Consider the following 22,840-nt stretch of genomic DNA (forward strand, 5'->3'; position numbering starts at 1 on the left):
ATAATTGTTCTCAATAACCTCACAATAACGAGTTTTGGGGACCAAATTAAAGGATTGTAGCAGGTTTTATATTCAGAATTTGCATCTCTGGGCTTTGGTACTGATAGTCCTTGAAGTTATGCATGGCCATGTTCATGCCCTTAGGTGCCCGGGTGCCACAGAAACCCATACATTGATAGGAATCTGTTCAGGAAAGTGACAAGAAAATCATTTTGGTCATTCTAATTCTCAGGTATCAACTTGAGCTAAAGGATGACTACATCGATAGATCTAACAGACTGGGTGAAGAGGACAGGAAGAATAAAGGTGATTCTTGTGGAGAAGAAAGCTGCATTTGTAAATTTCTGGTATAGGTTATTAGCTTCCTAAATTGGGCCTGTTCTAAATTTATATGTGTGTGTGTAGCTTACATTTTACTCTTACTACAAAATTAATCATTATTTTGTTCTTTTAATTTTACGTATCAAAAATGACCTTAACCTGAGAGAGGTAGGGTATTCAGGAGGTTTTTCTTCCCCCATCTACTTTCCTCCCTCCCCTTTGACCACCACTTGCTTGTTATCTATATTTATGGGCCTGTCTGTTTTGTTTTATTTTTATTTCTTAAGATTCCACATGTAAGTTAAATCATAAGGTATTTGTTTTTCTCTGTAACTTATTTCATCATAATATCCTTTAGATTCATCCATGTTGTCACAGGTGGCAAGATTTTATTCATTTCAGTGGCTGAGTAATATATCACATCTTCTGTATCCACACATTCATTTATTGATGGTAGTCTAGGTTGCTTCCAAATCTTGTCTGTTACTAGTAATGGTGCAGTGAACATGTGGGTGCACATGTATGTATTTTCAAATTGGCATGTTGTTGTTTTTTACATATACTGAGAAGTAGAATTATTAGAACATATGGCCGCACTTATTTTTATTATTTTTTGGGGGGTGGGGGTGGGGAGAGTGACTTCACACTGTTTTTCCATAGTGGCTGCACCAATCTGCATTCCCACCAACAGTGTATGAGGGTTCTCTTTTTTCCACATCTTGGCCAGCACTTGTTATTTATCCATTTATTGATGATAGCTGTTCTAACAGGTGGGAGGTGATATCTCATTGTGGTTTTAAGCATGAGAGACTTCATTTTTTACTTATGGAAAATTTTAACTTCTCCATTCCCTGTGACCTGTTTCCTTATTTCTTTTACTTGTAACATATGTTTATGCCTCATGATATTTTTACCTGACATATAACTTCCTAAACTGTTTTATAACTAACCCAGGAGTAGGAAAGTTGAATAATTTTTCAATCTCTTGATATTTTATGTCTCAGTATATTTGTAGAAACTTGTCTATGAAAAGAAGTGAACTTAAGTAGAAATTTCAAAGGAACCAGAGCTGGGTACTTGATAAAGACCCATAAGGTCACCCAGTGTGTGGCTGCTCCTCTGTGACTATCTTGTGAAAACTAGACTAATACTTCTTAGGAATTAGTACCATCATGTAGTCAGCTAATTTTTTTTAATGATATATCTGCAAAGACTCATATTGAATGAAGTGAAAATGATGAAATAGACACTAAAATCATAAGACAAATCTTTGTATTTAAGGAAATTCAGATCTTTGGGTATGAGGGCTCTGAGCAGCTGGTGCAACTGGTTGGTATGTGTAGTGGAAGAAAGTTCACAATATATGTGACCATTAAGACTTCCCATCACCTGTTGGGTAATAGGACTTATTTCTTACTTTCCCTACTGATTTTTGACTATGACACCTGCTATTTTAGATGATGAAATAATCGTCATTAGGTCTGACATTGTACATAAATTCTTAAATGAGTTTTTATTCACTAGAAAAACATCTTAAATTGGTTGGCTTTCTCTTTCAGAAAAACCTATTCTTTTGCAAGAGCAGTCCATGGCTACCAATTCAAAACAGGAAGAAGAATGCAATCATTCTGCAACTCGTGTGAAAGAACTTGAGGTAATTGCTAAGCCTATTGTTTTTTGAAGTCGATAAAACTTCAAGGCAGTAGATGAAATTTTAGCTTCAGCCATACATTATTTAGCTTGATGTGTTTAGACTGTTTATTTTATGACTAAGAAGGCCCAACTTAAGTTAATTTAGTAGTTCTTCCTTTTAGTCCTTCCTGCTTGTTGCCTCGAACAAGTTCCTTAAACATTGGGGTGGTTGAGGTTCCGTGGTGAGCTGACCTATGTGCCTAGCCCATAGCAGGTGGCCAGTGCTTTTAGTTTCTGCCTTAGCCTCTCCTTCCTTCCCATCAGCAGAAGGTGAACATTCCTGTCATTACATTGGGATCTTACAGGATAAAACAGAATGAGATGTGTTTTTACATGCCATTTATTTTCTTGCTGTTCATCACGTGTGCTCTCTGAAGGACAGAGCTGGAACTTGATGTACCTGGATATATCCTGCACATAAAATGTATTTTTGCAGCTGTAATGATCTATTTATTTGAGAACATTGTAGACTTTTGTATGTAAACATGAAATGTATAAAAAAAGGAAAGCACCACAGCATGTTTGTGATAGCTCAGCTTTTCATTTTTATAAACATTGCTGCAGTCTGTGATTGCTATTGGGACCTTAGTTGTATCTGGAAAATGGGCAACAAACTTAATCTGAAGCACTTGCTTTGTAGGCCAGGGTTCTGCATAAGTATAAGGTTGGATGAACTTCCCCCGCCCCTTCTAGGGCAAAGATGAGCTTCCATGTTGGAATCAGGTTCTTCTTACTGCAGAGAATGAGTCCTCTGTCCAGTGACCTTACTTACTATGACACCCAGTTTATAGCAGCCTGCCAGTTTTTGCATAAGAAGTACTGCAGTAACTGTTCAAATGCAAGTTTTTTTTCAATTCCAGCTTGAACTCGAATCTCTCAAGGCCCAGTTCTTGGCAATAACCAAGCAAAACCACCTGCTGAATGAAGAGATGAAAGAGATGAGTGGCTATTCGCTTCTAAAAGAAGAGAAATTAGAGCTTCAGGCTCAAAATAAATTACTTAAACAACAACTGGAAGAGAGCAGAAATGAAAACTTGCATCTTTTTAACCGTATGTCTTTTTCCTGATTTGCATGTCTTTGTAATTCATATTAGCTTAATATTATGACACTATGCTTTGTATCTGTAAGGAAGGCTTCAATCAGGAAAATTTTTGTAAAATTAAGATTCTCAATTTGAAGTTACTTCCTTTTTTGCTTGCTATTACTATAGTATATTATTAGTGTCACTAAGAAGTATCTTTAAACTACAAATCTGCCTTCTGGGTTGTACAAATCTCCCCTCACTTTCTGCTGCTCAGATTTGGCCATTGAGAAGGAGGAATGAGAGTGAGGTTGAGGTTATTATTCCCTCTCCACCATTGCATCCTCACCCCCACTGTATATATTGGCTGTGGGCTGGCCCTGTGCCTCTCAGCAAGGCAAGATCCAGTGCTTACAGGATGACCTCTCACCATTGCTCTGTGCCTGTGCCAGATCTTTCTCTCCCAATTCTGGGAATTCTTCCCTCCCTGATGGTTTAGGCCAAGTGTGGAGACTGTCCTGCCCACAGGCTATAGAAGACCCATAAAATCTTTTGATCTGGCCCTGCCAAGGCATTAGGGGTGAGTTAATTAAATGTTTGACCAAATATAGGAGGCTAATTAAGTTGATAATTTTGTATGACCTGCAAATGATGTTATAAATATCCATGTCAAAACCGGTTTGGCTCAGTGGATGGAGCGTCGGCCTGCAGACTGAAGGGTCCCAGGTTCGATTCCGGTCAAGGGCATGTGCCTGGGTTGCGGGCACATCCCCAATGGGGGATGTGCAGGAGGCAGCTGATCTATGTTTCTCTCTCATCGATGTTTCTGGCTCTCTATCTCTCTCCCTTCCCCTCTGTAAAAAATCAATAAAATATATTTAAAAATAAATAACTAACTAAAAATAAATATCCCAATGGCCCTTGGCAGAAGAAAGTTTCCCCACTCCTACTTTGGGCCCACGGAGTTAACAGCATGGCCCCATTACTAGCCCAGAGAACTATACCACCCTTAGTGGCTAACCTACATGAATCACCCTTTAGTGGTTCTTCAGTGACTGAAATGGTGGAACTCCATCTGATGTCTGCTTGAACCCTGAGTGTTGCTGACTGGTGCACAGATCAGATTAGACCTAGGGGTACTTAACAGGTTTTGATGGAGAACTCCTTTTATGCCTCCTGTGTGTGATAGAGGAAAGAGGTGGGCTTTCAGGTTAGTTAAAGGATTTGAAAGAATTTCTTTCATTTGCATTAGAAAAGAGTAGTGAACTTTGCCTCTGCATGCATTCAACTCTTCTGAAATTTGTGCTCTTAGTCCATTCCATAGAATTAATATGGTATTAACTACATGTGTACAAAGAAAAGAAAGAACAATTTAAAATATCTTTAGCTGCTTTTGCTAAGTGAGATGGGAAAACTTACTGTTGATAATCACTAGGCTTTTTTACCTTCTTCGTTATAGCTCAACCACCTCCTGAACTGGTAAATTTGCAGAAACAGTTGAAGGAAGCAGGAGCTGCTTTCGTGTTAGGGCATAAGAAGTTTGAAACTCACAAGGAGGCTCTGCAGAGACAGCTGCAAAGTGAAGTGAGTACTGATCTTTATTTGGTCGGGTGTTAGTCTGATCCACTGTGTACACATGTAAGCTTGGTGTGTGTCACACCAGTGTAAATCAGATTGGTTTTAACATCAAAAATTATCCCCCCACTATTCTAAGGTAACCTTCTCACCTGAGAAATTCTTGGGTGATGATATAACTATATTTATAACAGTAATAAAATCCCAAGGAAAGCGCACTCATAAACAGAAATTGTCCCAGTCTCGGTTGTGCCCTCTAGTAATGTCTCTTGATTCTTGCCCTGTGACTTAGAATTGTTGACACTCTGGTGTCTGCCTCATACCTTATAGAACTGTTCTTAGAGATGAGTGCAAATGGAGGTGGCAAACTTGTTTGTGTGCTCTATTGTTTTCTAGGGACCTGTGGACCACAGGCATGAAGCTGCTCAGAATGGGCAAAATGGAAAAGAGAATAAGCCCTATAAAAGACTTGTTCCTTTTGAAGTGAACTGGGATTTCTTTTACATTGATTTCTTCCCTTCTTTAAATCTTTTCAGACTGAGCATTCTGCAAAGCTGAAGGCCCGGATATTAAATTATGATGCTTCTGTAAGGAGGTTAACTATGCAGGTGGCTGATTTAAAATTGCAACTGAAGCAGATTGAGACAGGTTAGAGAGATTTTTAACTTACAAATGTGTATGTGTAAAACTTCCAGTATATATGGAAATGTAATGATCACTACTGAAGTTTCAGTAATTCTCATAGTAGGGGAAAAGCCATAGAAATATGTCATCTTAGAAGTAAAAACTCTGTCCATTTCAGGAATACCAACCAGTCAGTCATCAGCTAACGTGACTTGCTTTTATAGGTTCCTTTGGCTTGGAAGAGCCTTGTACCCCAAATAAGAAAGGTGTAATGGCACAGAGGTTCCCAAATTCATGGACCTTGGTTTTTCTTTTATATTTGTTACCTTGATAATAAGATCAATCTGACCCTTCAGGGTTTTTACGTGTTCCTTGAGAAATGAGTAAAATATGTGAGAAGCAGGGTGACTTATGTCACTCTAGAGGCCTGGTGCATGAATTTGTGCATGGGTGGGGTCCCTCAGTGTGGCCTGTGGGGATTGTGCTGAAACTGGCAGTCCAGCGCCACCTGCTGCTACTGCCTACCACTCTGGCTCATCCTGATCCTGCTGCACCTGCCACAGGCTCACGCCCAGTCAGTCCTGATCAGGAGAAGCTCGTCTGCTGCAGTGGCGCAGTGGCGCTTGCCTGCATCTGGCGCCTGTCCCAAAGGGTATGGGATGGAGGGGCGGTAGGGGGAGAACGCAATCTGCCCTTTGGGCAGGTGGTGGGATGCCCTTGCCTGCCCAGGATCCAGATCTGTCCCTGACGTTCCCAGGGATTGTCAAGATTTCTTCCTTGCAGAGTGTCTAGGGAGGGGAAGCAGCTGCGGTGCCTGAGGCCAACTTTCAGGAGGCTAGTGGCCCTGTGCTAGTGGTACTGGTCTGTTGGTGCCTGGCCTGTTCTCTAGAGATTGGACCTGCAGGACTACTGAGGGAGTGAGTGGCTACTGCTGCTGGCTGGTGGGCCTCCAGGAACAGGTCAGTCAGCAGAGCGGCACTCCCCCTGTGGGAGCGCACTCACCACCAGGGGGCAGCTCCTGTGTTGAGTGTCTGCCCCCTGGTATCAGTACATGTCAGAGTGACTGGTGGACCTGTCATTCAGTTGCTTTAGATAGAGGTTAGTATATATCACATTGATTATATACAGTGTTTATGTTTTTGCACCTCAATTTTGAAGTTACTGATTAACCTTGGTTGGACACATTTAACTTCTTTGTGATAACCATTATAATAACCTGGTTATTAACAGGGAAGGAGTAAAAGGAAGATTAGGTAATAGAGACATGCCATTTATACAGCTTTGCCAGGGAATTGCAGTTAATAGTCTCCAAGTTTATTACCTAAAGATCACTGTGGGAAGGCACTAGACAATGGACCCATGCCCAGTGAGGTCTGCATGACGTGGGATGTTGCTTATCTGTTAGTCAGTCACACCAGGGAATAAGTCAGTAGCCAGAAATAGGCATGCCACCGCAAGTACAGGAATATTTAATTTTTAAGCTCCTGAACAAAGAAGCCCCTCTCTCTCGCTGCTCACCTCAGATTCCCAGCTTATGGTCTTCTTACCTCCCTCTACTCACCCTGTGACCCACAGCCATGTAGACTTCACACAGTGTACTGATGTACTAAATGTAGCCTGACACTAAATCATGCCCTGCTCCACCATGGAATGGACACTCTGGATACTGGCCCTACTCTTTGATTCTGCTGGAGCCCCGTCTGCACTCTTTTCAGGACTAGGCTAAGGGACATTGAACCCTGCAGACCAGAAAATATAATTACACACCAATAAAATACATTCATTCTCCCATGGGAGTCTTAGAAAAGTCTTTTTCTAAAGATACTGCAAGAGCCACCCACTACCACTAAAGTCGGAAAAATTTGACCCAGTGATTTCTCCAGCTACAGTTGGACCTCAGTTTCCTCATTTGCAATGGGGATATGAATATCTACTTTGCCATGGTGAAGAAGGCAAAATGAGATGGCTCTCAGTTGAGTGCCTGCAACACATCAAATACTCAGAAGGATTACTGCTATCATGTTACTGCATGTTTGCCCTGAGGATGCATACTGCCTGCCTCTTCTTCATAACAGGTGTACTGAAGCTGAGATACAAAGCTCAAAAAGAAAGTTTCTGTGTGTTAGCAGTTGAACTGGTTTCCACATTTCCTGGCCTGGAGCCTTCCTCAGTTCCTATTTGTACTCACTCCTCCTCAGTTCCTTTTCCCATCTTCCACGCTAGTTTCATTTTTATCTCTTGACTCCTTCCCTGTTCCTTATTTTCTCTCACGCCTATTTGCTAAACTGCCCACAGCTGAAATCACAGTGATCTCGAAAGATGAATAGTTTGAGGATGGAACCTTTTCAAACACATGCATTGCCCTGGAGGCATTGCTGGAGAGTAGTGGCCACAAGACTGGCTATGCATGTTCAGGTTTTGCTTAGGGAGTCCCAGCATCTGTACACCTCCCTACCTGTATGACCTAGCCTTAGCTCCCCAGGTGTAATGTGGGAGGAGCAGAGTTGTTAGTCTTGTTGTGGCTGCAGGTCCTCATACCCTTATCTGAAAACTAGAGGCCTGATGCATGAAATTTGTGCACTCACCTTCGGTGGCTCGCCTCAGACCTCGCAGCTGTGGCTTTGTCTGGAAGGTTGTCCAGAAGGATGTCTGGAAGGTCATTCGGCTGTCCGGTCTAATTAGCACATTATGTTTTTATTATCGACTAGAGGCCTGGTGCACAAAATTCCTGCAGTCAGGCGGAAGGGGCCCCCCAGCCTGGCCTGTGCCCTCTCAGTTCTGGAGCCCCACGATAGATCGCCCCAAAGATGTAGGCTCCTGGATGAATTGCCCCAAAGAGGTAGGCTGGAGTAGGGTCCCTGCCTGCAGGCATGTAAAGCCTCGGGACCACCAGTGCTAGAAGCTAAGACCAGCAGGTCATAATAAATGCGAGAAGTTCACCAGAAGGCTGATGGGCTTCTATATTCAGCAGGGCTGAAAATCTGCAAATTATTACCTGCTGCTAGAGGAAAGGCCAAAAGCAGTTCCTCTAACCTGATAATTTTTTCCTGTTTATCAAACCTGACCTTTGATATGTGTGTTTATTTTGCTAAAGGGCAAAATGTGTAAATAAAAAGCCATGGGTCCAGAAATTCGGCAAGCCACTCCACTAGAGAGCTGGTTTCCGCCTGGCTTTCCCCCATGCCTTCCAAATTTATACTTCTTGTCCAGTGTATCCATTTATGTGTCAGCCCCTTCTCCAAATTCCTGAACCTTTGATGCAAAAAGACTGCGGCACCCCAGGCCACGCCATGTGGAGCTAGCTGCCAGGCCCCACCTCCGTGCACACAGCATCAAGTCTGCGCCCACCTGTGCACGCAGCCTCCTGATGATGGATGTGATGGGCATGAGGGCATTGCGGCGTGAGGGCTTAACAACCACATAAACTTATATTAGCATAGATAGATTGGGCCCTATAGTGGTTTTGCCACAGCCCTGGGAGTTCTGGGGCAGCATCCTTTAGTGAACCATGTTTGCAGTCAAATATGTGACTATCCATGCTGGGTAGAATAAATAAAGGTAATGAATGGATTTGCATCAGTTCAGGTAAAGTTTATCAACAGTGAATTCAGGTCTGCTTAGGCTTTGTTACCAAATTTATGAATATGATTGTGGATCCTGGGTTGTGAAATAATATCATGCATTAAGAAGGAAGGCCTAGCTCTGGCTAATTTTGTTCAGTGGTTAGAGCGATGGCTTGCAGACCAAAAGATGGTGGGTTCCATTCCTGTCAACCACATATACCTCAGTTGTGGGTTTTCTCACCATCTTTGGTTGGGGGTGCATGTGGGAGGCCAAGTTGAGGTGTCTCTCACATCAGTGTTTCTCTTCTCCCTATTCCTCTACTCTTCCCTTTCACTCTTCAATGGAAAATACATCTTTAAATGAGGACTAAAAAAAAGGCCTAAAAACAAGGTCTGTGAAGTTATAACTGGTACATAAAGCTCTCAAAAAAATGCTAATAAATAAGAATTGGCTTCAGAAATTGTTTAGTGTGCATATTTGTTCTTATTAATACCTCTCTCTTCATTTAAAAAAAATATCAAGCATATTTGAATTTTTTTTCCTGCTCATTGGTCACATTATTTTCATTTAGCCCCCAGCCAAAGCCATCTCTGTTTCATCATTCTGCCAGCAGATTTATGGTGTCTCCTACTGGTGAAACAAGCAGGGATTTCTTGAAAAAAATCATCTCAAACAGGAAAAGCTGATGGGAGAGACAGTTACACCAAGGATCATAAATCATCCAAATACAAGCACAGTTGTTTGCTCCCACATTTCTGATCTTTAGTTTGTAATCACACCAAGGCAAGAATGAAAGAGCTAGAGCAAGAGATTGATTGCTTAGAAAAAGCTTTCTTCGGTATTCTGTTGCTAGAAGCCCACTAGCATCTAAGAGTCTGCCTCCACTCATGTAGGTAAGCTTCTGCAGAAAGGGTTTCAGGACTTTCATGGTCCTTTTATCTGAGTACGAGTGAGTGAGCTGTAGAGAGCAAGAAGGAGGAGAAGTCTATGCTTGCTGTACCTGGGAAATCTTTAGCCTGAGTAGCTTCATCCTCACTGCACCTATGGTTGCCTGCTTACCAGAGACTTCTCCCCTGTGACATAACATTGTGGGAGGCAACGGGTTAGAGCAAGTTCAGCATTTTGCTTGACATGCAGACGTGTTCAGAGAATGGTAATCAATGGCTTTTCCCTTACTGCTGATTAGTTTTATTATTAATGCTGAATCCTTAATAATGTGGGTCAGTTATACATCATACTCAACTATTTGCAAGGATAATAGAATTTCTTTTCAAATTAAACTCCTTGGGAACCATGTTGCTGTTTTCACTGTGTAATTTGTAATACTCTTGTCCTGATACCTTTTGCCCTTTAGGTCTGGACCAATCCCAGTCCTTTGCTTTTCCCAGTCCTTGTCCTGAAAGAATGCTCCCGCCTTCAGCAACTGAATCTAGGCACAGCCTTTCCATCCATTCACTCTCAAGCCTTCTGGAGCAGAAAGCCAAGTAAGTTCCACATTCTGATTGGCCCAGCCAAGTCTGGTTAGCTGAATGGCCCTGACTTTGCGTTGTTTTAAAGTGACGCTCAAGACCATGTGGAGTGTAGAATCAGATTGTAAGATGATGTGTAATCTTCAAGAATCATCTGAATTATTTGGGGAAAATTCCTTTTAGCAAATAATTAATTTTTCCTTGTTTGCTAAACCTGATGTGTACACAGTGCACTATGGTAGCAGTAAGCATTTTCATAGTTCTATGAATAGACTTGGTTTATAGAAATAAAAAAGCAACATACAAAATCTACAAAAGCAAATTCAGTTTATTTTTAAACTTGAAGTAGTTTCACACATTTTAATTTTAAAGTCCTTCAAAAAAAATAAGTCAGTTAAAAAATATTTGGGCATTTAGTCCAAACAAAAGTCTAATTTGTCTGTTGAGATAAATACTGAATTGGTAGTGGGTTGTAGGGTCTGATTGCTGAAGTAGAATGGCGTATGTAGAAGTTGGGTGGCGGGTCACCCAGGCTGGGATTGAGGCGCATAGGAGACTCCTGTCTGTGCTTGATCCATATGGACGGCACTCTGACTCCTTAGTTCTGGGCTCCAGGCTGGACATCTGTCTGCATATTTTGATTCACTCCCAGTGTACAGAGTTGAAAACTGCCACATGTGTCCATCATGGTCCTAATGCGTGTAATGTGCATTTATTTATATTGCTTTCTCATGATAAAGCCAAGAGGAGAAACAGCACACCCATGTGGGAGTTAGGGCACTTGGATGCACATGGGGCTTGTAGTTTTGCATCTTCAGCTGACTCATACTGATGCTGTGCAGAATTTGTTCTTTTCAAAAACGTTTTGTGGTTCTTGAAAATATAAAAGCATTGAGAGTGCCACATTATTTCTTGTCAGCAATATAATACCTGCCTCACAGTGTAAGGTGGTTCTGCAGAGTGCCCAAGCTAATGTCTTGATTACTTGGAATGATGCCAGTTGCATGGAGCGTGCCCAGTGCAGGACAGCTTTCATTTTCACAGAGCACAGTTCATTCTCTAGAGCAGCGGTTCTCAACCTGTGGGTCGAGACCCCTTGGGGGTCAAATGACCCTTTCACAGGGGTCGCCTAAGACCATCGGAAAACATATATATAATTACATATTGTTTTTGTGATTAATCACTATGCTTTAATTATGTTCAATTTGTAACAATGAAAATACATCCTGCATATCAGATATTTACATGACGATTCTCAACAGTAGCAAAATTACAGTTATGAAGTAGCAACGAAAATAATTTTATGGTTGGGGGTCACCACAACATGAGGAACTGTATTAAAGGGTCGCGGCATTAGGAAGGTTGAGAACCACTGCTCTAGAGCCTTTTCCAGAGTCACAAAGGCTTTTCTTAGCCCTGTGCTCTTGGTTTTACCTTATTACAACTTCACACTCATGAATTTTATTCTTTCAACCCAGTCTTTATCAAAGACAAACTGGAGTTCAAGACAGACATAAATTTTCAAATGTGGATGAACTATCTTTTGAGGATAATGAGGAATTTGGATCATCTTTTGAACGTAAGTTTAAATGTAAGTACCAGTTTTTAACAGTTGAAAATGTAGAAAGCTAAGTCTTGGTGAAATATATCCATTGTTAAATCAAAGGCCTTAAAAATTACAACATTTGTATTTTGTGATAAAAACATGGATACAGATGTATTACCTTTTTTATATCACAGATTTTGATGGGTCTATTTGAGTGTTACTTTTTTTTAATTTTCAAGATAACCAATAATTTCAAAGTTGGAGCTAAGCTCACAAGTGAACCCTTAACTTAATTTACCAAGTTTGGGATTGCCTCAGATTAAAATACCTGATTCTTAATTTTTTTTTCTTTTTATGGAATAAGAAGATGCTAAGTTATTTAAGTTATACAGATTCTGATGACTGCATCAGATGTAGAAACCTCATTCTTAGTGAATGAGTGGAGGTGGAAGTATATTAGCTTCCTTATCTGAAAACTGGAGGCCTGGCTCTGGCTCTGCCTTAGATTGTTCTCTGGGAGCATACTGCTTAAGTATAAAATTAGGATATAGAAGTCAGTCAGCTCTAAGGTTCTCTCTAGCCTAGGAAATCTTTATATTTGTATATAATCTGTAGTTTTGCATTGTGAGCTTCATTGTCAAATCTGAAAGTACTCTACTTTGAACAGTTAAATGAAAGAGCTTAGTAAAATTGGTAAATTCTTTGCAACTAACTTTTTAACAATTTTGTTAAGGCTTTACTATCTAAATGGAGTTCATATAATTATCAGCAAGTCAGGTGAATTCTGTCACTTTCCTGTTGGGTTATAAATCTAGTTTTGGAAACAAATCTAATTCTTTTAAGTGTAATAACACTTTGAGAAGCAAATAGATTGTCAAGTGGTATGCTGAAAGTCTTAGGATTAATTCTGTAGGAAAAGATCTGGCTTGGTTGCTTTGGCTGAGACTTGAGCGCAGCCAAAGTTACCCCCATACTGCCCTGCCTTCTTTTGCTGTTGTTAAGGACTCCTGGGACACTCATTTGTACCTATTATAGATGCAGCAGACATGCCGATACAGTTTGAAGTGAATGGCCTCCATCCTGCTGGTGACATGCCTCTCTTGGGAACTGCCTTGGGTGCTCCTCCTGCCAGACCTATCTCCTCTCATTACCCAAGTAAGTTTTCCTTGGTTGTAACTACAGATAGTATGATAGCTACTAAATGCCAGCCTGTTCCTAGTGAGTTATTTCATTTATTGAGGGAGGACCTTTATAAGCATAAATTATTCAAAGTCTTAGAGTTGAGTATTGCCATTGTTAATACATTTCTGAAATAAATTTGAACATGTAAAGAGGAGAAAATTAAAGGAGTTGCTTCTCATTAATCTTCCCCAACAGTGGCTTTTTTAAAAAAAAAATCTTTATTGTTGAAACTATTACAGAAGTCCCCTTCTTTCCCCCATTGACCTCTTCCAGCCTGCTCCTGGCACACGCCCGCCCCCCCCCCCCACACACACACACAGGCCCTCACCATCCCATTATTTGTGTTCACTCATTATGCATATATGCATACAAGTTCAATGATTGAGCTTTTCCTACCCACCTCCCCTCCCCTGACTTCCCTCTGAGGTTTCACAGTCTGTTCCATGCTTTTATGTCTCTGGGTCTATTTTTGTTCATCAGTTTATTTTGTTCATTAGATTCTACACATGAGGGAGATCATGTGATACTTATCTTTCTTTGACTGGCTTACTTCACTTAGCATAATGTTCTCCAGGTCCATCCATGCTGTTGCAAATGGTAAGAGTTCTTTCTTTTTTACTGCCACACAGTATTCCATTGTGTAAGTGTACTATAGTTTTTTTATCTACTCATCTGCTGATGAGCACTTAAGGCTCATTCCAAATCTCAGCTACTGTAAATTGTGCTGCTATGAACATAGGGGTGCATTTATTCTTTCTAATGAGTGCATTGGGTTTCTTAGAATATATTTCTAGAAGTGGGATCACTGGGTCAAATGGGAGTTCCATTTTGAATTTTTTGAGGAAACTATACTGTTTTCCACAGTAGCTACACCAGTCTGCATTCCCACCAGCAGTGTACTTTTCTCCACATCCTCGCCAACAGCTGTCATTTGATTTCTTGATGATAGCCACTCTGACAGGTGTGAGCTGGTACCTTATTGTTGTTTTGATTTGCATTTCCCAGATGATTAGTTACTTTGAGAATTTTTTCATATGTCTCTTGGCTTTCTGTATGTCCTCTTTGGAGAAGTGTCTATTTATGTCCTTTGCCCATTTTTTAATTGGACTGTTTACCTTGTTTTTGTTAAATTGTATGAGTTCTCTATATATTTTGGAAACTGACTCCTTATTGGATGTATCATTGGCAAATATGTTCTCCCATGCAGTAGACTCTCTTGTTATTTTCTTTTTAAAAAAATACTTTTATTGATTTTTTACAGAGAGGAAGGGAGAGAGATAGAGAGTTAGAAACATCGATGAGAGAGAAACACCAATCAGCTGCCTCCTGCACACCCCCCACTGGGGATGTGCCTGTAACCAAGGTACATGCCCTTGACCAGAATCGAACCTAGGACCCTTCAGTCCACATGTCAACGCTCTATCCACTGAGCCAAACCAGTCAGGGATCTTGTTATTTTCTTGATGGTTTCTTTTGCTGTGCAGCTGCTTTTTATTTTGATGTAGCCCCATTTGTCTATTTCCTTCCTAGTTTCCTTTGCCCTAGGCACTGTATCCATAAACATGTTGCTGTGTAAGATGGCTGAGATTTTGGTGCCCGTGATTTCTTCTAGGATTTTTATGGTTTCCCAACTTAAATTTAAGTCTTTTATCCATTTTGAGTTTATTTTGTGTATGGTGTAAGTTGGTCTTATTTCATGTTTTTGCATATCTCTGTCTAATTATCCCAACACCATTTCTTGAAGAGACTGCCTCTGCTCCATTGTATGCTCTTGCCTCCTTTGTCAAATACTAGTTTAGTATAGTGGTGTGGGTCAATTTCTGGGTTCTTAGTTCTGTTCCATTGCTCTGTATGCGATACTTGTACCAGTACCAGGCTATTTTGATTACAGTGGCTTTCTAGTATAACTTGATATCTAGTATTGTTATTCCTCCAACTTTTCTCTTTCTCAAGCTTGCTGCAGCTTTTGAGGTCTTTATTGGTATAATTTTTAGAGTATTTTTCTAAGTCTGTGAAATATGCCATTGGTATTTTAATAGGTATGCATTGAACCTAAAGATTGCTTTGGGTAGTATGGACATTTTGATGGTATTTATTTCTGCCAATCTATGAACATGGTATATTCTTCCTCTAGTTTATATCTTCTTCTACCTCTTTTTTCAATGTGCTATGGTTTTCTGAGTATAGGTATTTTACCACTTTGGTTAAGTTTATTCATAAGTCTCAATTTTTTGTTGTTGTTGCAGTGCTAATTGGGATTGTTCTTTTATTTCTCTATCTGAGCGTTCAATATTGGTATATAAAAATGCCATAGTTTACTGGGTGTTAATTTTATATCCTGTTATGTTGCATCCCTGTCTTCCTATTCTTAGGGAAAATGGTTTTAGTTTTTAGCCATTGAGTATGATATTGGCTGTAGGTTTGTAATATATGGCTTTTTAATATGTTGAGATATGATCTATTTCTACTTTACTGAAAGTTTTTATCAAAAAAGGGTGTTGGATTTTGTCATGCTTTTTCTGCATTGATTGAAATGATCATGTGATTTTTGAGTGTTGCAGTCTGTTAATGTGATATATCACATTTATTGATTTGTGGATATTGTACCAGCCTTGCATTCCTAGAATAAATGCCATTTGGTCATGATGTATGGTCTTTTTAATGTATTGCTGGATCTCATTTGCTAAAATTATGTTGAAGATTTTAGGGTCTGTATTCATCGGGGATAATTCTCTTTCTTTGTAGTGGCTTTATCTGGATTTGGGATTAGGGTAATGCTGTCCTCATAGAAAGTGTTCCTTTCCCTTGGATATTTGGAATAGTTGAGGAGATTAGGTATTAGTTTTTCTTTGAATGTTTGATAAAACTTCCCTATGAAGCCATCTGGACCAGGACTTCTGTTTGCTGGAAGTTATCTAATTACTGCTTCAATTCCATCAGTACTTACTGGCTTATTCAGGTTTTCTGATTTTTCCTGATTGAGTTTTGGAAGATTGTATTTTTCTTATTTGTCCATAGTCTGACAAAGCAGTTACCTTTTTGCTTAAGACAGTTCTTCAGAAACCATTCCATTTTGGGAAATCATAGTATAAAATTGAAATGGCGGTTAATACCCATATACATCTTCAATGTGATTGTAGTATGTTAATAATTCTTTGTTTCCTTCATGTCTTTAAAAAAAAAAATAAGGACAGAAGAACCTTTATATTTCAGTTTTCAGAAGAGCTGATGACATTGGAGGAAAACTCGTCATCAAACTTGTCTGGCCCACTTTCTCTTTCTTCTTACTGTCTCTAATTTACACACTTCCCTCCCCTGTGTGGAATCAGGGAGGAAAGCTCTAGGGGGAGATTAGAGCTTTGTCTCATACTCCAGCCAGATCTTTTTCTCCTTGAACTAAAGAGTTTAAGCCTCAAGCTTGAAAGGAGATTTCTTAAGTAAAACCACCTCTTGTTTTTCCAGTGTTTGGATGGGACTATCATGTTCAACGCCTCTTGTAAGTAGTTTCTTGGTTCAAGTCAGCATACTCAGGGAGATGAGGAATTGCCAAAGGAAACAAGACTTTGAAAGGATTGTTCTCACTGATTCCAGGGTACACCATCCTGTAAAGCACTCATTCAGCGAGACTTCATTGAGAACCTTCACTTCATATATGAAAACTCTATCACCCAATATCACCTCATTGATTTAATTGTGAAAAAAGAAAAACAAACACCTCCTGTGTGCTGGGTGCTGGGCATACTGCAGTGGGACAACCCAAGCCCTTTCTTCATGGAGCTTCTAGTGGGAAAGTCAGCAGTCAGCTAGCCATCACCAAGACCTCTGATGGGATAGATACTGAGTAGGGGCAGTGGCCACCCAAGAGTGGCTGTGATAGGTTGTTTCGCAGAGACCTGGGTGAGTAGGAAATAAAAATAATACAATAAAGGAAACCAACTGAGTTCATAGGTGTTCTATCTCAGAGATAGAATGAAAATTATAACAATGGCTTTTAAAATTATTCTTAAGTAATGTTTACATTGATCATTGAAAAATTCTCTTATAATCATCATTTCCCCTCTTCGTTTGGATACAAAGGGAAGTGAAAAAATCCAAAACTTGATATCTTTGAGATGTCCAGTGGAAATACTAATTAGGTAGCTACCAAGTACAGTCATGCACCATTTAATAGCAGGTATATATTCTAAGAAATGTGTCCTTCGGGAATTCATTGTTGTGTGAACATCAGAGTGCACTTTTGTAAATCTAGGTGGTACAGCCTCCTGTACATCCAGGTAGCCTATTGCCCCTCCGGTACAAGCACATACAGCATGTTACTGTACAAAACAAGATTAAATCAAGCACAGGAGAAAATGACGCCATCGAGAGATGTAATAAACATGAGGTATATGAAGTTGCTGCCCATATAACATGGGATGCTGTTTCACAGCACACTTTTCTTTATCATTAGAAAAAAAAAAACCACTATAAAACAGTGATTAAAAGGGTAGTGTAGTAAATACATAAACCAGTGACATGGTCCTTTATTATATTTATTAAGTATTAGGTACTAGACGTAGTTGTATGTGCTGTACTTTTATATGACTGGCAGCACAGTGGGTTGGTTTACATTAGCATCTCCATAGACACGGGAGTAATGCATTGTATTACATTACCATGTGGTGATAGCCACACCACTTAGACAGTAGTGATTTTTCAGCTCCATTATAATCTTACCAGAGGCCTGGTGCATGATTTTGGGGGGTCCCTTGGCCTGGCTGGTGAACAGGGCCATCTTGTCCACTCCTGATCGGGGCCTACTGGCAGGGGTGGGGTCGCGGGAGCAACCATGGGAAGTTGTCTGGTCATGGGAGCTTGGCTATGGGAGCACACTGACCACCAGGGAGCAGATTCTGCCTTGAGCATCTGCCCTCTGGTGGTCAGTGCACATCATAGCTACCGGCCAGTCTTAACCGTTGCTTGGACTTTTATATAGAGAGAAGATGGGACCACTGTCATATATGTGGTCTGTTGAACGAAATGTTGTTATGCAATGCACAGCAAAGATATAGTCCTTTTTTCTTCTTTATTGTTTAAAGTCAGCAACCAAACAGCATTTCTATTTTGAGATTGCTATTCCATGTGATAAAGTGATGGCATTTAGGTCTGCAAGCAAGAAGAAGATTGCATTTCTGCCTGTGAAAATGATGAACTGCCTCCTCTGGTATTTGAATTTCATGACCAGGAGTATGAGTCCGAAATGACTGTGTTGTTTCTGTCCTGTTAGCAAAAACCTTCAAAATCCTTTGGTGAACCTATGAATTTGTCTCTTAGCATTGCTGGGGGGAAAGTGTAGCCTACAAAAGTTTAGGCTCTTCCAGAGCCAGAGGAGAAAGGCAAGCATAGCCATCTGTGGGATTGACATTGAGTTAAACCTGTGACAGGTGAGGACTTTTGCTTTGAGCTACAGGTAATAGACAAATAAAGCCTGGAACAATAGATGTAGAACAAACAGATTCATGTGGTTGTGAGAAGGCAGGTACAAAATACTGTGTAAATGTGGTGGTGGAGAGGTGTCACTTTAGGAATACTGTTTTTCTTAGTGGCTGTATCTTGTATTCCTTAGCCAGAAGTGTGCTAAGGTTCCTTCTTATCCACAACCTCACCAGCACTTATTGTATGACTTATTAATGGTTGCTATTCTGGCTGGTTTGCAGTGGCACCTCATTGTCATTTTAATTTGCATCTCTCTAATAATTAGTGACATTGAGCCTATCTTCATGTCTCTTGCCATTTGTATGTTGTCTTTGGAGAAGTATCTATTTAGATTTTCTGTCCACATTTAATGGGGTTGTTTTTCTTTTGGTGGATTATAGGAGTACTTTATGTGTTTTGGAAATTAACCCCTTACCATATGTATTATTGGCAAATATGTGCTCCAATACAGTGGATTCCCTTTTCATTTTGATGCTGATTTTTTTTTTTGCTTTGCAGAAGTTTTTTTAGTTCAATGTAGTCTCATTTGTTCCTTTTTCTCAAGAATGTTGAGGCTAGGGGACCCTACCCCCCTCCCTATGTGGGAGTCTGTTCTGTGGTACTCTTTCCCCCTCCCTACTTTGGAGTCTGTACTTGTTCTTTAACAAATCTCCGCCTTTGCTATACCGAAAAACAAAAAACAAACACAAAAACAAAAACGAATGTTGTGGCTATTTTGGGGTCTTTTTCAGTGTTCTGTATCTCATTTGAATGTTCAGAACATTCAAATTTATATGCAAATATAAATTTTTTGCATATTTCTAGATCTGTGAAATATGCACTTGGCATTTTAATAGTGATTGCATTGAATCTAAGGATTGCTTTGGATAGTAGGCACATTTTAATGATATTAATTCTACCAGTCCATGAACATGGTATATTCTTCTGTTCGTTTATCTCTTTTTTCAGGGTCCTGGGCGCTTGCTCAGTGGTGGGGTTGTGTGGGAGAGGTGGGAGGAAGTGAGTATTAGGTTAGGGAGAGATTGAAAGCAAAGCACAGAGCAAGGGAGGCACAAATATACCCAGGTAGCATGAGTCTGCTGCTGGAGGTGCAGTGTTCCCAGTGCAGAAGTAGTGTACTATTTCAGGTCAGTCCGGAAAGAAGGTGTGGACACCACCAGAGCAGAGACAGCAACAGAAATCCAGGTCTTATTTTCAGGAAATGAACGGTGCTGCTGATGGTGGTTGCTTGAAGGCAGAGAGACTGATGTCAGGGTGAGCACATTGATTAGGTTATTTCAGCTCAGCTGTCCAGGTAAAAGGTGAGAGGTAGTCTCATTGCAGTATCTGGGGGAGTTAGAGCCTGTAAGCCCTGGTGGATGAGTGAATGTAGTGTAGAAAGGCATGATAAAAAGGGACAGGAATGATAACTTCAGGTCTGAAGCTGATGCTGTGGGATTTCCAAGTGTTGATGGTAGGGAACTGGCCAGAAATGCGGATGAGACTCGGGGAGAGATCTGTGCTAGAGAAAAAGATGTGAGAATGATCAGGGCAGAGGTAATAGCTAAAACTCCAGGAAGGGATCGGCCCAGGGCAAGTGGGAAATGTTGGTAAGATGACTAGGGGGGTTCAGGGGCGGGGTGCTGGTTTTGTACTAATTTTGTACTGTTCTGGGCGGGAGAGGCTCGATTGCTTTTGTGGGAATTAGGGGAAGAGTTATACAACTGCTGTATAAATACAGACTAATGTTTAAGTTAGAATCCTAAATAGAGAGTTACAACTGAGGATAGAGGCAGAAATGCAAGGCTTGCGAAGGGCAGAGTACAGAAGAAGGGGTGAGGAAGATAAGGAAATGTGTTGTGGCAGGAGGACAGTTGAAGTTGTTCATGGCAAGGGTGACTTGTTTTCATCTAAGTAAAGTAAAAGGCAGATGCTGTGCCAGGTGTGGGGCTGGAGGCTGCGAGACCATGAAGATGGATCAGCAGGCCAACACAATCAACTGAGAGTTGAGCAGTCTCCCTGGGCCTCTGCTCTTTATTTTCTGTCTCTTTAGGTGCAGATGAGAAAGAAGTTAGAGAAGAGAGTGAAGAAGAAAGAATATGGAACCTGCTGAAAGAACAGAAGCTGAGAGAAGAAAGAAGGCAGAATGAACAGAAAGCTTTGGAAAGAGAACGGAGAAAACTAGAAAAACTGGATCGAGAAAAGGTATAATAAGCATAGCTCAGTTCTCCATGCTAGTAGGTAACTTTTAAAAAGCTTGCTGCAGGCATCCCAATCCTCTCCTGTGCTTAAGCCCACTGAAAAGGGCTGTACATGGGCATAATAGGAGTCTCATAGGAAAAGGGAGCTTTGCAAGTCTGTGAGCATGCATTCTCATGTTCCTGAAAACACACTCGGAAAGGAGATGGACTCTGCTTTGCTGTAGAACTTCCCTGTGTAAGGGGTTTCAAGGTCAGCTGGCTAGGACCAGAAGAAACTGGGGGAGGTGGCTGCCAATCTGGTGGCTTCCTCAGGCTGCCCTGCCCTCCTCCCTCCTCATTGTCTTTGACTTTCTATGTCCTGATTCTGGTCCCAGGCAGATGGATTACCCTGCTACTTCTCATGCCTGCTGGACCTTACGTAGATTAATCTTCTGTATCATGTTCCTTGAATTCCTGGCTCATTTGATCTGGAACACAGACACTTTAGGCACAGTAATTCCTGTTCTTCATTACATGATATATTTGTGCCACTTTGATAGTAGCAACGAATGAAACAGTTTTCTGTCATGCACATGTCACATAAAGAAACAGAGTTATAGTACTATGTGTTTTTAAAATGTATATGTGTATCTCCTATTTTGCTGGTCATCTATTTACAGCAGATTATTGAAGAGTCTTTCAAGACGGAAATGGAGAAAGAATTAGAAGTGAGTGCTCAGGAAATGAAAGACAAATCTGTTTGTGGTGAATATGCTTTAAAGAAATACATGCATATCACCCAAAAGGACCAAGACCTGAAGAAGGTGGATAAGGTACTGATGCTATGGACCAGTGGTCTGTATGTGAGGATGTGAGGGCTTCTGTGGTTTGTTAGAAAACCTTGGGACAGGAGTTGGAGACAAAAGGTAACAGCAGAGGAAATCCAAAATTCAAATGGAGCCTCAAGTCGTATGTATATTACACTTCTGACAAAATGTTATCTCCTTTGCTTGGGCCAAAGAGTGAACAGATCTTGATTGGTAAGGTTTGTAAAATTGGAGCTATCTCATTATTTTCAGAACAAGAATGAAAGTGCTATCAATGAAAAACAAATGGATTGGTACTATCTGAGACATGAATTCTATATAATAAAATCCTAATATGCAAATGGTTGAACCGCAGAATGACCAGTCATTATGATGGGCACTGACCACCAGGGACAGATGCTCAATACAGAAGCTGCATCCTGGTGATCAGTGCGCTCCCATAGGGCTCATGGCTGGCGAGCGCAGCGGTGGTGGTGGGAGCCTCTCCCACCTCTGTAGCATCGCGAAGCGATCAGTGGGACATCCCCCGAGGGCTCCCAGAATGTGAGAGGGTTCTGGCCGGGCTGAGGGACCCCCTGAGTGCACAAATTTCATGCACTGGGCCTCTAATATATTACATAAGTCTAGAATACTATGGCTATTGAGAATGCGCACAGGACAGTTAGAGTGCTTGCTAAATTTCACATCTAAAAGTCAACGTTTTGGACTCAAATTATATTTAGGCAGTCCTCGGGTTATGTTGAACTCGATGTATGTTGTTTTGCGGTTACATCACTATCTCCCATTTACAGTGTTAATAAAAAAAAGTTCCGTCATTTCGACATATGTACATATGTGCTTTGTTTTTTATTATCTGCCACAAGTAAAGGTCAGGAATTGTTATCTTGCTTTATTTATTTTTTTTTTTTTTACTCTTTCACTTCATTACTGCTGTGTATGTGCTCCATGTGAGTGATGTAGGTGATTCTATAGGTGGGTTCCGACTTAACGGGGAAAATCGCATTATGTCGCGATATAACCCGAGGACCTACTGTATATTTCAAAAAGTTTTCAGCCCAACCAGAATGGCTCAGTGATTGAGTGTTGACCTATGAGTCAGAAGGTCACAGTTTGATTCCTGGTCTGGACACATAACCCAGGTTGCTGGCTCGATCCCCAGTGAGGGACGTACAGGAGGCAGCCAATCAATGATTCTCATTGTTGATGTTTCTATCTCTCCCTCTCCATTCCTCTCTGATATTTTATTTTATTTTATTTTTTATTTTAGTATTTTTTATTGTTTTATTGCTTAAAGTATTATAAAGAGTATTACATATGTCTCCTTTTTTTCCCGCCCTTGACAATCCCCTGGCCTCGCTTACCCCCAGTGTCTTATGTCCATTGG

The 22,840-nt window shown here is 40.7% G+C and overlaps 1 protein-coding gene across 1 annotated transcript in view; it reads left to right on the top strand.

Annotated features, from left to right (window-relative positions):
- LOC308512369 (centriole and centriolar satellite protein OFD1-like) overlaps window positions 1-22,840 on the top strand; it is a gene marked incomplete at both ends in the record, with an annotated part of 61,117 nt that overhangs the window by 30,719 nt on the left and 7,558 nt on the right. The window contains 8 exon segments of the mRNA XM_081082138.1: window positions 233-306; window positions 1,881-1,975; window positions 2,874-3,056; window positions 10,158-10,282; window positions 11,746-11,858; window positions 12,855-12,968; window positions 20,503-20,654; window positions 21,310-21,462. Coding sequence (XP_080938264.1) covers window positions 233-306; window positions 1,881-1,975; window positions 2,874-3,056; window positions 10,158-10,282; window positions 11,746-11,858; window positions 12,855-12,968; window positions 20,503-20,654; window positions 21,310-21,462 — 1,009 coding nt within the window.

Source organism: Myotis nattereri (assembly GCF_964212035.1).
Source record: "Myotis nattereri genome assembly, chromosome: Y".
NCBI classification, from domain to species: domain Eukaryota; kingdom Metazoa; phylum Chordata; class Mammalia; order Chiroptera; family Vespertilionidae; genus Myotis; species Myotis nattereri.